Source organism: Furipterus horrens, unplaced genomic scaffold (assembly GCF_987537825.1).
Source record: "Furipterus horrens unplaced genomic scaffold, mFurHor1.1.pri manual_scaffold_22, whole genome shotgun sequence".
In the NCBI taxonomy this organism is placed as follows: domain Eukaryota; kingdom Metazoa; phylum Chordata; class Mammalia; order Chiroptera; family Furipteridae; genus Furipterus; species Furipterus horrens.
The window spans coordinates 1,043,868-1,058,904 of record NW_028327192.1 but is presented as its reverse complement, the minus strand read 5'-3'; the positions used below and the strand labels follow the sequence as shown (position 1 = coordinate 1,058,904).

General features: G+C 39.4%; 1 protein-coding gene across 1 annotated transcript in view; it reads right to left on the bottom strand.

Annotated features, from left to right (window-relative positions):
* Window positions 1–14,949, bottom strand: part of LOC149990152 (A-kinase anchor protein 4-like) — a 42,314-nt gene extending 27,365 nt beyond the window's left edge. Inside the window, exon 1 of the mRNA XM_090265657.1 lies at window positions 14,854–14,949. Coding sequence (XP_090121783.1) covers window positions 14,854–14,949 — 96 coding nt within the window. The remainder of the gene's footprint in view (window positions 1–14,853) is intronic.
* Between the last annotated feature and the right edge of the window lie 88 nt (window positions 14,950–15,037).

The following is a 15,037-nucleotide window of genomic DNA, read 5'->3' as shown; positions in this document are numbered from 1 at the left end:
GGCACATCAGGGCAGCTGAGGTCATGTGTACACAGATGGAAATGCCAAGACTCTGTTTAACACTAAGTAAGGAAGGTGCTCTGGTTCCTCCTTTGTTGAGTCTCGTCTCAGGATTCCTCAGTACCGGTCACTGAGTAGGGGACCTGGTAAAATATTGTACTTATGCGCTCCCACCCAGGTGGGACTGAAACTAACAGAATCCACTCATCTGTCAGTGTGGGTACATAACTCCATCTGGCTCGCCACGAAGGATGTTTACATGTATATGGCAGTGTTGGGCCAGGTGGGGATTCAAGGAAGGTGGGCCCAAGGCCTAGTAGCAACAAGTGCTCTAACACAGAGAGAGGTTTAGATTTAGAATCCCATGCAGTTGTCATCACGAGGCCCTGTGGAGTAAAGCCCCAGCCATCAGTCTGGAATTCAGAGCCCTTCTGCTTAGAAGAGGGCTGGGGAGAACAAGGCAGGGTTTGTAGTACTGGGCAGTGGGGGATGGGGCTTGGGAGCAAAATGAGAGCCACCTTCTCAGATTCTAGGTTCTGGTTTACTTTTGAAGCAAAAGCAAAATGCCCTTATTCCCAAGCCCCTGGGTGAAGAACTGGTAAAAATACTCTTTATTCTGCTTCCAGCCATGACTAGTTTGGGAGACTGAGAAAGAGCTTAATCCTCCTACTGGTGGAAATGTAATGGCCCCACTTTGGACACAGAAGGCTGAGAACTTGACTATGCCTGGTAGGTTGGAACATCATTCATCACCAGGGTGATTAGTTTTGGTCCAAGTGGGACACATATCTAGGGTTATGGCTAGGAGAGACCCTTGGAGACACTAACCGCGAAATTTCAATCAAGACAATATGGAACTTTGAACTTGCAATGCCCTGTCACAGGAAGTACCTCATATGCTTTCATAAGAACCCCAATATTTAGGCATTATTCTCCCCATTTCACAGCTCAGACAATTGAGGCTTAGAGATACTGACTAAATGCTGAAGGCCATGCCGTTGGTGGACACATGGGGCCATGCAGTCCAGTTGGAGAGGTCACGATGGGGAAAGCTCCATAACGCAGGGCATGGAGCATGGTTTGGCAGAAACAAGCTGGCAGCGAGGTGGGACCCAGAGTGCTGACTTCAGCGACTGCAGAGACAAAGCTGGTGAGCTCTGATGTCAGGGAAGAATTTGTTTGTCTCCTGCTCAGTGTGAACAAGTCTGGGTCCTTTGGTATCAAGGGGAGAGAGTCGCAAGCACTGCCCTGTAGACAGGAAGAGGAATGACAGAACTCTTTCACATCACATTTAGCCGAAGAGAAAGCATTAGGCCAAGCCCTCGTTGACTATACGTAGGCTTAGAAATCTTCCACCAAAACCTTATAAAGTGAAAGGGGGCTCTACTAATAATTTCCCTAAGACAATGGCACAAATTGGGACCTATTGCAGACACATCAGAATGAATAATTACTTAAGCTATGAGCACAATGGATCCACAGCAAGCTGGGTATACCCTCAGATATTCCAGGATGCTGCAGTCTCAGACAGGCCAACTCCCTCCCTCTCCTCCAGGGGAAGACAAAGTCCAGTTCCACTGTGGACCCATGGATGATGTCAGACCCTTGTTGCAAAAACCATACCCACCGCTTCTGCAAGTTCAGAAAACCTGGGAAATATCCCAGACGTTTTGGAGTTTCCAACAGTGTGTGTGGGTGAAAGATCGGGGATTTGTAAAAGAATTACACGATTAGGAAGCCAAAAGACCTGGGTTCTATAGATTTGCTGTCTTTTTTCTTTGGGGGAAGCTAATGTTGGTAAAGTGTAATCCCGTGCTCTTGTCTTCACTTCTTTTTTATCTGTAAAATAAAAATATTAACCTTTGTTTTCTTAAAATCAAAAGGAGCAATAATAAAATAAAAATATTGCTCCCATAGAAGAGCAGAGTGTTGAAGTATTGCTAATTTGTAGGGCCAGAGTCATATGACAGCAGTGGGAATGATTTTTCTTTTCTTCTGTGGGACTGGGAGCTCAGGGCTAGTAGCAGGAAAGAACCTGCTCTGTAAGGTTGAGCGCTTTGGTGAGTAAGAGGGGAAGCAGAGCCCTGATGCAGGTGTCCTCACTGTGACAGTGTCTCCTGAAGAGAGGATAAGGAAGAGGGATACTGCAGGAGCCACATTTGGGTATGTGGATGGTTTTAGAATTTTATATCCTGATCTAAGAGATACAATCTGAGCTTCTCCTCACCAATGGATGGGAATGCTCTTCAGTTCTTTTTAAAGCCTTGCCTAGATATGTTTCAAGTTTCTTTTCAGGCACTCCCCAAAGAGCTCTGCTATGTGCCTGCATCAGTTGATGTGAGCTCATGGTGGGAACCTGGAACGCAAAGACACCTTCTCTGCACCTACCTATGTGAAGAACCCAGCCCTACATAAGCCAGGCCCTGGCAGCAGTTTGAGAGCCACAGTCGACATTACTGTGTGCTCCCTTGATGAACAAAGCTCCCTCCCTAGCTCCTCTCCCTCTTCTTTGAATCTGTTTTGCTTCCTCTCTTGATTTCTACCTTGAGGGGTTGGGGCAAGAAGCCCTTCGCCAGTGACACAGGCAGCCAATAAACACATATTCCAGAAACACCCTGTCTTAATCTGTGCAGTCTTCTGTAACAAAATACCACAGAACTGGTGGCATGTAAACAACAGAAATTAAATTCTCACAGTGTTCTGGAGGCTAGAAGTCCAAGACCAGGGAGCCAGCATGGTTAGCTGAGGGTCATCTTCCTGGTTTCTAGCCTTCTCTCTGTGTCCTCACATGGTGCAAGAGCTAGGGAGCTTGCTGGGGTCCCTTTTATAAGAGCATTAATCCTATTTGTGAGGGCACCATTCTCATGACCTAACTGTCTCTCTAAAGCCCACCTTCTAATGCTGTAACACTGGGCGTTAGGATTTCAACATATGTAACTTAGGAACACACAAACATTCGGGTCATAGTACTCAGGCTCCTTGCATTGCAGGTGGAACTCTCTCCCTATTCCAAGTTTTATAGCAATACTTCAGAGATCATGATGGGAAACTCTCTTGTCTACGGCAGAACCAGGGAACTTCACAGGTGGGCAATACATGAGAAAGTCAGACTGCTTTGAAGGCCCAGAAGACAAAGGGCCAGCTATGACACATAAATGGAAGGCAGTCGAGGAAATAAATAGTTTCTGCATGCGCTTTGGTTCTAAAAATAAAATAATTCAAGTTTCTAGTAATACATATTGAAACCAATTTAAATCTATGCTAGGAAAAATCATGTTAGGGTTTGTTGAAGAGAAGGTTGTACCTCGGAATAATCTCAGATATATCACAGGAATTATTTTGGCTGAGACAATTGGTATAAGTTGTGGCCATAGCTAGGTGCATTGTACTTATACACCTTGAAGGAGCATTTCACGGACATCACTTTTCTTATTATCTGAGTGTGAATTGAACAGTTAATTTCTTGGATAAGAAGCAGATCGACTCAGAGTTTTGTTTCTTTGCATTGTCTCTTAGGTATGTGGATGGTTTTAGGGTTTTATATCCTGATCTAAGAGACACAGACTGAGCTTCTCTCCTTCTCTTTCTATTCGTGGGACTTAGAGAAACTGGCTAAGAAGTGGACCTCATAGTAGACATTAGGCTTAAGAGAAAGCAGTCAAAGTGGAGGATTTCCTATAAAACCTGAGAAATAAATTGGAGTCATTTTTGCTTCATTAGTCAAGGATGAGGTGATTCCCCAAGGAGAAGTCTTATTTCTATGTCATTTCCTTCACAAACCCTCCATTGAAGCTGAGATGATAGAAGATATTGACATTTCTACCACTAAGGCACCGCCGAGTTCCACATGGTCTTAGCTACATCATCTCAACTACCTGAGAATGTGGGTGGCTGTAACACCCTCCTCGGTGAAATGGGCCATCAACGTGCTTCTGAGGGTCTACGTACAATTAGGCAGTAATACCGTCTCTTTGGTGAGTGTAAAGTTGGGGTTTTTGAACCCAAATGCACATTCTTCTCTGGAAAAATAAGAAGGAAATGCTGTCCCTTTGAATCTTGGCACCATGTTCCCCCTACCTACCGCTAGGGTTATCTTCTTCAGGGAATCAGAGCAGTAGTACTATCAGCTCCTTCTGCGTTCCTGGGTGAACATGAAGACAAGACAATCAAAGGAGCTAACAAGAATTGTTATCACAAGGAATCTTTGACTTGTATCTTCACTACTTCTTGCTGCTTTAGTTCTTGTCTTTCCACTACCTCAAGCATCACCTGCTGATGAAGATAATGCCAAAGCCACCGGCAGAAGGGCAAGAAGCCTGGGGCTTCATTCAAGGTCCCTTTGATGTCTCTTACAATGAACATGCTCTGGTCTGAACCTCTAGTCAATGTCTTCAATGGCTCTTCTACCACATAGGTCGTTTCAGTTTTAACTGTACCTCTAAGAGCCAAGTTAGGAGTGGATTCTTTGCTGCTCTCTGAAAATCAAGTATTCAAGAGAAAGAAATTGTACTTATTTTCCCTGACCAGAATTTCCATAAATACGTTGTGACCCACGCTATAGTTGTTCTCCTTTCCACTTCACAGTAAAAATCATATCCTGACTTCTGCCTCTTAGAGGACGAACCAAGCATACTTTTCCATATTCTTTCTGCTAACTATAACTAAAAACTCTGGAAATAATATATATTTATCAAACAACAGAAGATTCTGAAATGTGGAGAGAAGGCAGACTACCGAAAGGCCTCAGAATGCAAAAATAAATGACAAAATGATGAATTTCCTCGTCTTTCTTTTTGCTTCACATATCACAAACTTAGCTGAAGAGGCCAGCAAACTGAAAACACCAACAGATATGAACAACAGTCACAAAAGCCCCAAGAGAGGTGTGGACAGAAAACTAGCCTGGCAGGACAGAAACTTTTATACAATAACCACTTTACCACAGCCAACCACCACAGGGAAAATCTATGGCCTCATCCCCACCCATGCAAGAAAAGGCTGAGTGAGAGAAGACTAGGTTTCCACCTACACAAATATTTAATAGGGGTTCCACACCCAACCTCCCAAAACTGGAGTGGTGTCAGAGAAAGCTGAGTAGAATCAGAGCTTGATCTCTGTTAGCTGATAATGAGGCCTCCCTTAAACACACGTGTGAGTGGAGACCACGTGAAGAGCCACGAGTTCAAGGCCCATCTGGCAGTAACAAGATGGCTTTTTCCTTCTCTTCTGTGGTAGTCAAAGGAGGCCTGATGGAGAGTCAGTGGCTTTCATCAGCACCCAGTGCTAACAAAGCCAACCATTTATCTGTGTTGTCAGTAACGTCATTAAAACGATCTGACAAAGGCTTGAAAGAAGACATCACAAAAATACGCCAATAAGCAATTGTTGTACATGAAACCAATAGAAACTCTCAGCAAAGAAATAAAAGTTTTAAGCAAAGAAGCATAAGATATGAAATACAAACAAAAGGATAATTTAGAACTGAAAAGTACAATGCTGAAACTTTAAAAAGCACAATGGATAGTGTCCACAGCAGCAAAAAAGAGTGATAGAGGAAATAATCGGTGACCTTGAAAATAAAGCAATAGAAATTTCCTCATCTGAAAAACAGAGAGAAAATAGACTTAAAGAAAATTAAGAGAGCCTTGGGGATTTGGAGGAATATAACTCACGGTCAAACATTGATATCATTGGAATCCCAGAAAGGAGAGGAGAAAGAGGACATGCTGGAAAAGTAGCCATACAATGAAAGCCTCCAAAGTGCCGTAAAATGTATAAACCTATAGATTTCAGAAGCTGAGTTGAATTCTAAAAGGGATAAATCCAAAGAAATCAATACCAAGATACAACATACGCAGACCTCTGAACACTAAAGACAAAAATAAAAATAAAAAAGGAAATCTTGAAAACCATCAGAAGTCATGGAGGCCAGAAAGAAGTGGCATAACGTTATTCAAGAGTTGGGAAAAAACTGTAAACCAGATTTGTATATGCAGTAAAATATCCTTCAAGAGTGAATTGGACATCAATACATTTTGAAATAAAGGAAAAGAAAGAAAAATTGTTGTCAGTAGACTCATCCTGCAAGAATGGCGAAAGAAAATTCTGAAGAAAGAGAGAAATATTGACAAAGGGAACCTTGGGTCACAACGGAAAAAAATGCAACAGACCAAAATATAGAGGTAAACACAATAGGCTTTCCTTTTCCTCTTGAGTTTTATAAATTATGTTTGATGGTATACCACAATTTTATCATTGTCTGAAGAGGTCCTAAATGTAAGTATAAAAGATACTTCAGATAATTATGTTATAAATGGGTAAAAGTAAAGGATTACAAGTAGAAATAAGGTCTCTAAGCTTTACTTGAACAGGTGAAGTGATGCCGTCAGTATACTGCCAAATATATAAATGTATTTGGTACTTATAGTATCTACAACTACCAGAGATGTCTCAGAAACTATCACAATAGTAAGCTCCAGGAGTCAGTCACTCCACTGAAACAACCATTAAGCTGGCAAAAGCAATCAGAGTTAACTATTTCAGAACTCTGGAACCCGATCAGACCCAATAACTAGGGAGTGCTTGATGAAGGGCAGCTGAACTAACTTTGGTAATAGCGCTGTGAGTGTGAACCAGCTACCATTCTCTACCTCAACCCTGCTGCTTTCTACCTTCCTAGAACAGTTGGCTGGTGCCAGGGAAATGGTGAGGCCTTAGAAAATGTTAGGGCTATGTATTTTGGCTGGTCTGGTGGTTCCCTGAGTGACCAGTGAAGACTGTTCCCTTTGTTCCACCCCCCTCTGGCTTCAGCGGCTTCCATGGCAACATCTATCAGATGATATAAAAATAAATACATCTCACACACATTTTAAAAAAAAATCCATTCGTGTCAGGACATCTCTGTCAGCTCACAAGCTGATGACAGAGATAATAGAACAGAAACGTTAGTAACCACAGACAACAAGGAATACAGATTTTGCAAAATTAATTTGGAAAAGTCACTTCAAACAATGGATGACTACAACTCCCAAAATACAAAAAAAAAAAAAAAAAAAAAAAAAAAAAAAAAAAAAGCTATCTCTAAGGAGGGCAAGAATCTGACTTTCAGAGTTAGCTCATTATAATACTCAAAATGTCCAGTTATCAACAAAAAAGTATAAAGCATACAAAGAGGCAGGAAGATATGGCTTTTAACAGAGGTAAAAATGTTAGAACATATTTCTGAAAAAGTCTGAATATTGGAATTATTAAAAATGATAGATCAACCACAATGAAATATCACTTCACACCTATCAGAATGGCTATCATTTGAGAAAGGGGGACTCATTTGCACTGTTAGTGGGAATGCAGATTGGCACAGCCACTGTGGAATACAGTATGGAGATACCTCAAAATATTAAAAATAGATCTGCCTTTGTAATCCCACTCCTGGGAACATATCCAAAGGGACTCAAAGCACTAATTCGAAAGGACATAAGCACCCCTACATTTATTGCAGCATTATTTACAATCACCAAGATGCGGAAGCAGCCCAGGTGCCCATCAGTAGATGAGTAGATAAAAGAACTATGGGACATTTACACAATGGAATACGGTTAAGCCGTAAAAAAGGAAGAGAAAGCAAGTTTTATCCTTTGTGACAGTATAGATAGACCTGGAGAACATTATGCTAAGTGAAAGAAGCCAGTCAGAGAAAGATGAATACCATATGATTTCACTCATACATGGAATCTAATGAAGAAACGGAACTAACAAGCAAAATAGAGACAGACTCATAGATAGAGAGCAGGATGACAGCTAAGTGGTGAGGAGAGGGTAGTGGGGAGGAATTGAACAAAGAGGGAAAGGGACTCATGGACATGGACAACAGTGTGGTGATTACGGAGGAGGGGGCTACAAGGGGACTCAATGGTAATGGAAAGAAATACAATAAGAATAAATTAATTAATTTTTAAAAACGGCCAGACTTTTCCGAGGTGGTTTTATCATTATATTTCCACCAGCAATAATCCAGTTTCTCGGGGTTCGTGTTGTCACAGTGTTTTAGTTTGGCCATTCTGATAGGATATAGTGATAGCACATTGTGGTTTTACTTTACATTTTCTTAACGGCTAATAATGCCAAACATCTTTTGATGTGCTTTTTTGCCATCTTATTTGGGGAAATATCTCTTCATGCCTTTTGGCCATGCTCCAGTTGGATTGTTTGCCTTTTTACTGTTGAATTTTCAGAGTACTTTGTGTACTCTAGCTCCTAGTCATTTCTCAGATACGGAGTTCGAAAATATTTTTTCTACGGTGAAACTTTTCTTTTCATCTGCTTAGCAGTCTTTCACAGAGCAAAATGTTTTCAGTTTGCTAAGTTCCAGATTATTGATTTTCTCTTTAATGAATTGTGTTTTAGGTGTGAAACCAAGAACGTTTTGCCTAGCCTCAGTTCCTAAACATGTTCCACTGTGCTATTTTTTTCTGAAACGTTTACAGTTTTATATTTTACATCGAAGTCCATGATCCATTTTGAGTTAGTTTTTGAATAAAGTGTTAGACTTAGGTTGAAGTTTATTTTTTTTCCCATGGCTGTGCGATAGCTGTAGCATCATTTGTTGAAAGACTATTTTACTGAATTCCTTTTTCTCCCTTGTCCAAACCAGTTCAGAGGAGTTATATGGGTCAGTTTTTGCATTTTCTGTCTGGTCCCTTAATCCATGTCTCTGCCCGTCTTCCATCATAACCTTCTTCGATTAGATAGATCTTGATTCCTCCCACTTTTTCCATTTTTTTCCCCTCCCAACATTGGCTTAGGTATTACAATTCCTTTTTTTTTTTTTTTTTTTTTTTTTTAATGTGAAGAGATTTTTTGAGATGCAGGGGAGGTTTGCTGGCTTATTTATTTATTTATTTATTTAGCTTTTATTTTTTTATCCCTCTAAAGTTTTTTGTTTGTTTGTTTATGTGTTATAGCTGTCCCACTTAATTCACAATTGCTTCCCCCCACCCTGCCCACCCCTTTTACCATAGTCAATCCCCACCCCATTATCCATGTCAATGGTCATTTATACATGCTCTTTGACTAGACCATTCCCCTTCTTACCCCACTTCTCTCCCTCCCTGCTCCCCTCTTGTCACTGTGAACCTGCTCCTTGCTTACATGCCTCCGGTTCAGGTGCTCGTTTGTTTGTGTTGTTCATTAGTTTCCTGTATTAGGTGATAGCATATAATATATATAGTATTTGCTATCATCCATTAAATCATCCTTGCAGCCCTGGAAGGAATCCCACTTGATCGTGGTGTATGATCCTTCTAATGTGTTGCTGCATCCAGTTTGCCAATATTTTGTTGAGGATTTTAGGATCTCTGTTCATCAACGATATTGACCTGTAGTTTTCTTTCTTTGTGGTGTCTTGACCTGGTTTTGGAATTAGGGAAATACTGGCCTCATAGAAAGAGTTTGGAAGTCTCCCCTCTTCTTGAATTTTTTGGAGTAGTTTGAGAAGGATAGGCTATAGTTCTTCCCTAAATGTTTTATAAAATTCGCCTGTGAAGCCATCCGGTCCACGGCTCTTGAGTGCTGGGAGTTTTCTGATTACTGTTTCTATTTTCAATACTTGTTATCGGTCCATTCAGGCTTTCTGCTTCTTCTTGATTCAGTTTTGGAAGGTTATATGTTTCCAGAAATCTGTCCATTTCATCTAGGTTGCCAAATTTCTTGTGATACAGTTGTTCGTAGTAATTTCTTACAATCCTTTGTATTTCTGTGGTATCGGTTGTGATTTCTCCTCTTTCACTTTTGATTTTATTTATTTGGGTCCTCTCTCCTTTTTTCTTGATGATCCTGGTTAAAGGCTTGTCGGTGTTCTTTATCTTTTCAAAGAACCAGCTGCAGCTCCTACTCTTGTTGCTCTTTTGAATTGTTTGGTTAGTCTCTATGTCATTTAATTCTGCTCTCATCTTGATGATTTCCTTCCTTCTACTCGCTCTGGGCTTTGTTTGTTGTTGTTCCTCTAGTTCTTGTAGCTGTAGGGTTAGATGTTTTATTTGAGATTCTTCTATCCTTTTTAGGTAGGCCTGTGTTGCTAAGAACTTTCCTCTCAGGCCTGCTTTCGCTGTATCCCATAGGTTTTTGGTTGTTGTGTGTTCCTTTCCATTTTTTTCCAGAAACTTCTCGATTTATTCTTTGATGTCATTGTTAACTCATTCATTATTTAATAGCATATTATCCATTCTCCATGAGTTTGAAAGGTCTTTGCGTTTTTTCCTTAAGTCCTTTTTATTCGTCTTTCTCTGACTGGCTTATTTCACTTAGCATAATGTTCTCCAGGTCTGTCTATACTGTTACAAAGGGTAAAACCTGCTTGCTCTTCTTTTTTACAACTTAGCAGCATTTAAAACGAAATGCCCCATACTTCTTTTATCTACTCATCTACTGATGGACACTTGGGATGCTTCCGTATCTTGGTGATTGTACATAATGCTGCAATGAACACAGGGGTGCTTATGTCCGTTCAAATTAGTGTTTTGTGTCCCTTCGGATATATCCCCAGAAGTGGGAACATTGGGTCAAAAGGCAGACCTATTTTTAATTTTTTTGAGGTATCTCCATACTGCATCCCAATCAGCATTCCTACCAACAGTACAGGAGGGTTCCCTTTTCTCCACATCCTCACCAGCACTTATTGCTTTTTGACTTATCGATGATAACCCCTCTGACAGGTGTGAGGTTATATCGTATTGTGGTCCTCATTTGCATTTCTCTGATGATCAGTGACATTGAGCACCTTTTCATATGTCTATTGGCTATCTGTATGCCCTCTTTGGAGAACTGTCTATTCAGCTCCTTTGCCCACTTTTTAAGTGGGTTACTTGGGTTTTTGGTGTTGAGTTTTGTAAATTCTTAATGAATTTTGGATATTAACCTCTTATCAGATGTATTGATGGGTACGTTCTTCCATTCTGTGGGTTGTCTTTTTATTTTGTGGATGTTTTCCTTTGCTGTGCAATAGCTTTTTTAGTTTGATGTAGTCCCATTTGTTTATGTTTTCTTTTGTTTCCCTGGCCTGGGGAGATATATCCAATAAAATATTGCTACAAGCCATGCCTGATATTTTATTGCCTAGGTTTTCTTCTATGACTTTTATGGTTTTAGGTCTAATATTTAAATCTTTAATCCATTTTGAATTTATTTTTGTGTGTGGTGTAAGAATGTGGCCTAGTTTCATTTTGCTGCATGTATCTGTCCAACTTTCCCAAGACCATTTGGTGAGTAAGCATTCTTTAGTCCATTGTGTGTGTGCTTGCTTCCTCTGTCACATATTAATTGAGTGTAAAGGTGTGGATTTATTTCTGGGCTCTCTGTTCTGTTGCACTGATACAGGCATGTGCTTTTTTTATGCCAGAGCCATGCTGTTTTGAATACTATGGCTTAATTGTATAGTTTCACATTAAGTAGCGTGATTTCGCCAACTTTCTTCTTTTCTCTCAGGATCCCTGTTGCCTTTTGCGGTTTCATCTCAACTTTTAAATATTTGTTCTAGCTCTGTGAAATATGCCATGGGTTCTTGATGGAACTTGTGTTGAATCTACAGATTGCTGGGTGGCTTGGACATTTTAATGATGCTAATTCTTCTTATGCTTGAACACAGTATGTGTTTCCACTTGTATCTTCTTCAATGTCTGGTAATTTCCTGAGAAGAGGTCTTTTACATCCTTGGTCAGGTTTATTGCTAGGGATTTTATATTTTTTGAAGCAATTGTGAATGGACTTGTTTTCTCAGTTTCCCTATCCGTTAGTTCGTTATTGGCTTGTAAAATGCAACTGATTTCTGGATATCAATTTTGTACCGCGCTACTTTGTGAAATTCATTTATCCATTCTAGTAACTTCTTGTGGAATCTTTGGGAGTCTCTATGTACAAAAACATTTCATCTGCAAAGAAAGACAGTTTTACTTCTTTCTTTCCAATTTGGATGGGTTTTATTTTTCTTCTTGTCTGATTGCTATGGCTAGGATTTCCAGTACTACGTTGAATAAGAGAGGTGAAAGTGGACATCCCTGCCTTGTTCCTCATCTTGAGGGGAACATTGTAGTTTTTGCCCATTGAGTATGGTGCTGGCAGTTCGTATGTCATATATGGCCTTTATTATGTTTAGGTATGTTTCCTCTATTCCCATTTTGCTGAGAGTTTGTATCAAAAATGGGTGCTGGATTGTATCAAAAGCTTTTTTTGCATCTATTGATATGATCATGTGGTTTTATCCTTCATTTTTTAAATAGGTGAATCACATTTTTTGATTTGTGAATGTTGTGCCAACCTTGCATTTCTGGAGTGAATCCCACTTGATAAAGATCTGTGACCTTTTGGATGCATCGCCATATTTGGTTTGCTAATATTTTGTTGAGGATTTTAGCATCAGTGTTCATCAGGGACTTTGGGCTATATTTTTCTTCCTTTGTAGAATCTTTTACGAGGTTTTGGAATTAGAATAATGCTGGTCTCATAATATGAGTCCGGGAGTCTTCCCTCCCCTTCAATTTTATTTTAAAATGTTTGAGGAGAGGTGTTAGTTCTTCTCAGAATGTTTGGTGAAATTCACCTGTGAAGCCATCTGGTCCAGGGCATTTGTTTGTTGGGAGGTTTTTAAAGATTATTATTACTGCTTCAATTTCACCAGGTGTAATATGTCTACTAAGATTTTCTGATTCATCTTGATTTGTTTTTGAAAGAGTGTGTGTTTCTAGGCATTACTCCATTTCGTTCAGGTTGTCCAGTTTGTTGGCATATTTTATTGTTGTTCGCAATATCTTTTTTATAAGTCTTTGTATTTCTTTGGCGTCAGTTGTTATTTTTCCGCTTACATTTCTGATTTTATTCATTTGCATCCTTTTATTTTCTTGATGAGTCTGGTGAAAGGCCTGCCAATCCTTCTTATCTTTTCAGAGAACCAATTCTTAGATATATTAATCTTTTGTATCTTTTTTAGATTCTATTTTATTTATTCCAGCTGTGATATTTATTATTTCCTTCCTTCTGCTCACTTTGGGTTTTGTTCGTTATTTTTTTTCAAGTTCCTTTCAGTGTAAAGTGAAATCGTTCATTTGAGCTTTTTCTTGTTTTTTTTGAGATAGGCCTGCAATGATATGAATTTATTTCTCAGGATTGCTTGCTTTCCCAGTGTTTTCACAGAGTGTGAATTGTTGTGTCCTTATTTTCGTTTGTTTCAAGGTATCTTTTGATTTCTCCCTTGATGTCATTGTTGACCCATTCATTGTTTAATAACATACTTATGTCTTAATATGTGGTCTATCCTAGAAAATGTTCCATGTGCACTTAAAAAGTACATATAGTCTGCTGCTTTGGGATGAAATGCTCTGAAGATATCAATTAAATACATTTGGTCTAATGTGTCATTTAAGGCCGCTCTCTCCTTGTTGGTTTTCTGTATAGAAGATCTATCCATTGAAGTCAAAGGGGCGTGAACATTTCTGACTCTGTCTGTATTCCTGTAGGGTAGTTTGTTTTTAAAAATCAACACATAAAGTTATCATACAACACATAAAGTTATCATACAACCCAGTTATTGCACTCCTCACATTCATCCCTGAGAAATAAAGACTTGTATTCCTACACAACTGTAATAGCATAAACAATAAAACTTTCTAAAAAAATAACTCTGTAATGGTCTCTATCGTGTATTTACATGTAAGTTAGCACATCGTGAATCAGTAAGGTGACAATCAGCAGGCCATTGCAAGGTTAGAGAAATAGACCAAATCTCTCTGCCAAACATAGATCACAACTTGAAGTGAACTTTGTAGTTTTCTACAACAAATACTCTAATACCATTTTCTATGATAAACATCCATGGTCTCAAGGTGGAACAATTAACAACAACAACAACAAAACCAAACATTTCAATGTCCTCTAAATGTTTTTGTTTTAGCTAAGGAGACTGATCAGCACATCTTTAAAAAACAAAAAAGAAAACAAAACAAGTAAGTATAGATTCAACTTAAAATTTACTTTAAAGGTTATGTAAATATTAGTTGACCTTCTCTTGTCTTTCTAAGCAAAAGTTAATGGTTAGTTTATCACATAACAAACTCAAAAGCAGCTGCTTCCACTACAGTCCCTGCTATTGAATTTTAAGGCATCAAGTCTTGACATAATTTGCATCAAGCCTGGATTAAAGATGTCTAAAACGTATCATTTTCTTAGCCCACTTTATGACCTAGAAAAGCTTATTTGGACACAAACGTTCTGTGAGACAGCCTTTTCATTATTCAGGTAAATATCAGGTAACATTTTCTAATAATAATAATAATGAGGGTGAGATGAAACTTGGAAGTGATGGATGCATTATGACAGATTGTAATAATGGTCACGGATGTGTGCTTACGCTGAAACTCATCAAGTTGTATACGTTAATATGTACAGCTTTCTATATGTCAAGCATATAAAATGATTTTTAAAAAGAGCTGTTCAAAAGGGAGTAGGTTGCTTGGAAAGTAACAAGTTTTTTTGCTTCAGCGAAAGTATTAAATAACCTTCCTAGAAGTTTGAGGAGAGCATATCTAATATCTAATTCAATTAGAAGATTCAGAACGGGCCAGCCCAAGGGTACCATCGACACCGAGTGACACTGTCCTTACTTTCAAATGCTGGTGCCTCATGAGTCCTTCCACTGTTTCTCCTCACCCTGGAATTGGGGACCATTGAAACTGTATTCAGAGAAAATTATAAATGTATATCTTTTAGGCACAGAACTCATAGAAATGTGCATAAGCCAAACTGTAATGTTGATCAAGACTCTAACCTGAGGCTTTTATTTCTTGTCTCTCGTTCCAGTTCAGACGTTACCTGCTCCTTCCGGTGTCCACACTCCTGCCTCTGAATTCCTGTGTGGTACAGGCATAAAACTGGAGAACCTGTCAGTGCAGGAGGAAATTCCTCCATTCATCAGGCAGCAGGTTTCCTTCAAAAACTTTCTTCTTCCAGGAGAGGCTGCATGAAGTCCATCGCCTCTTCACTTTAGTCTGAAGAA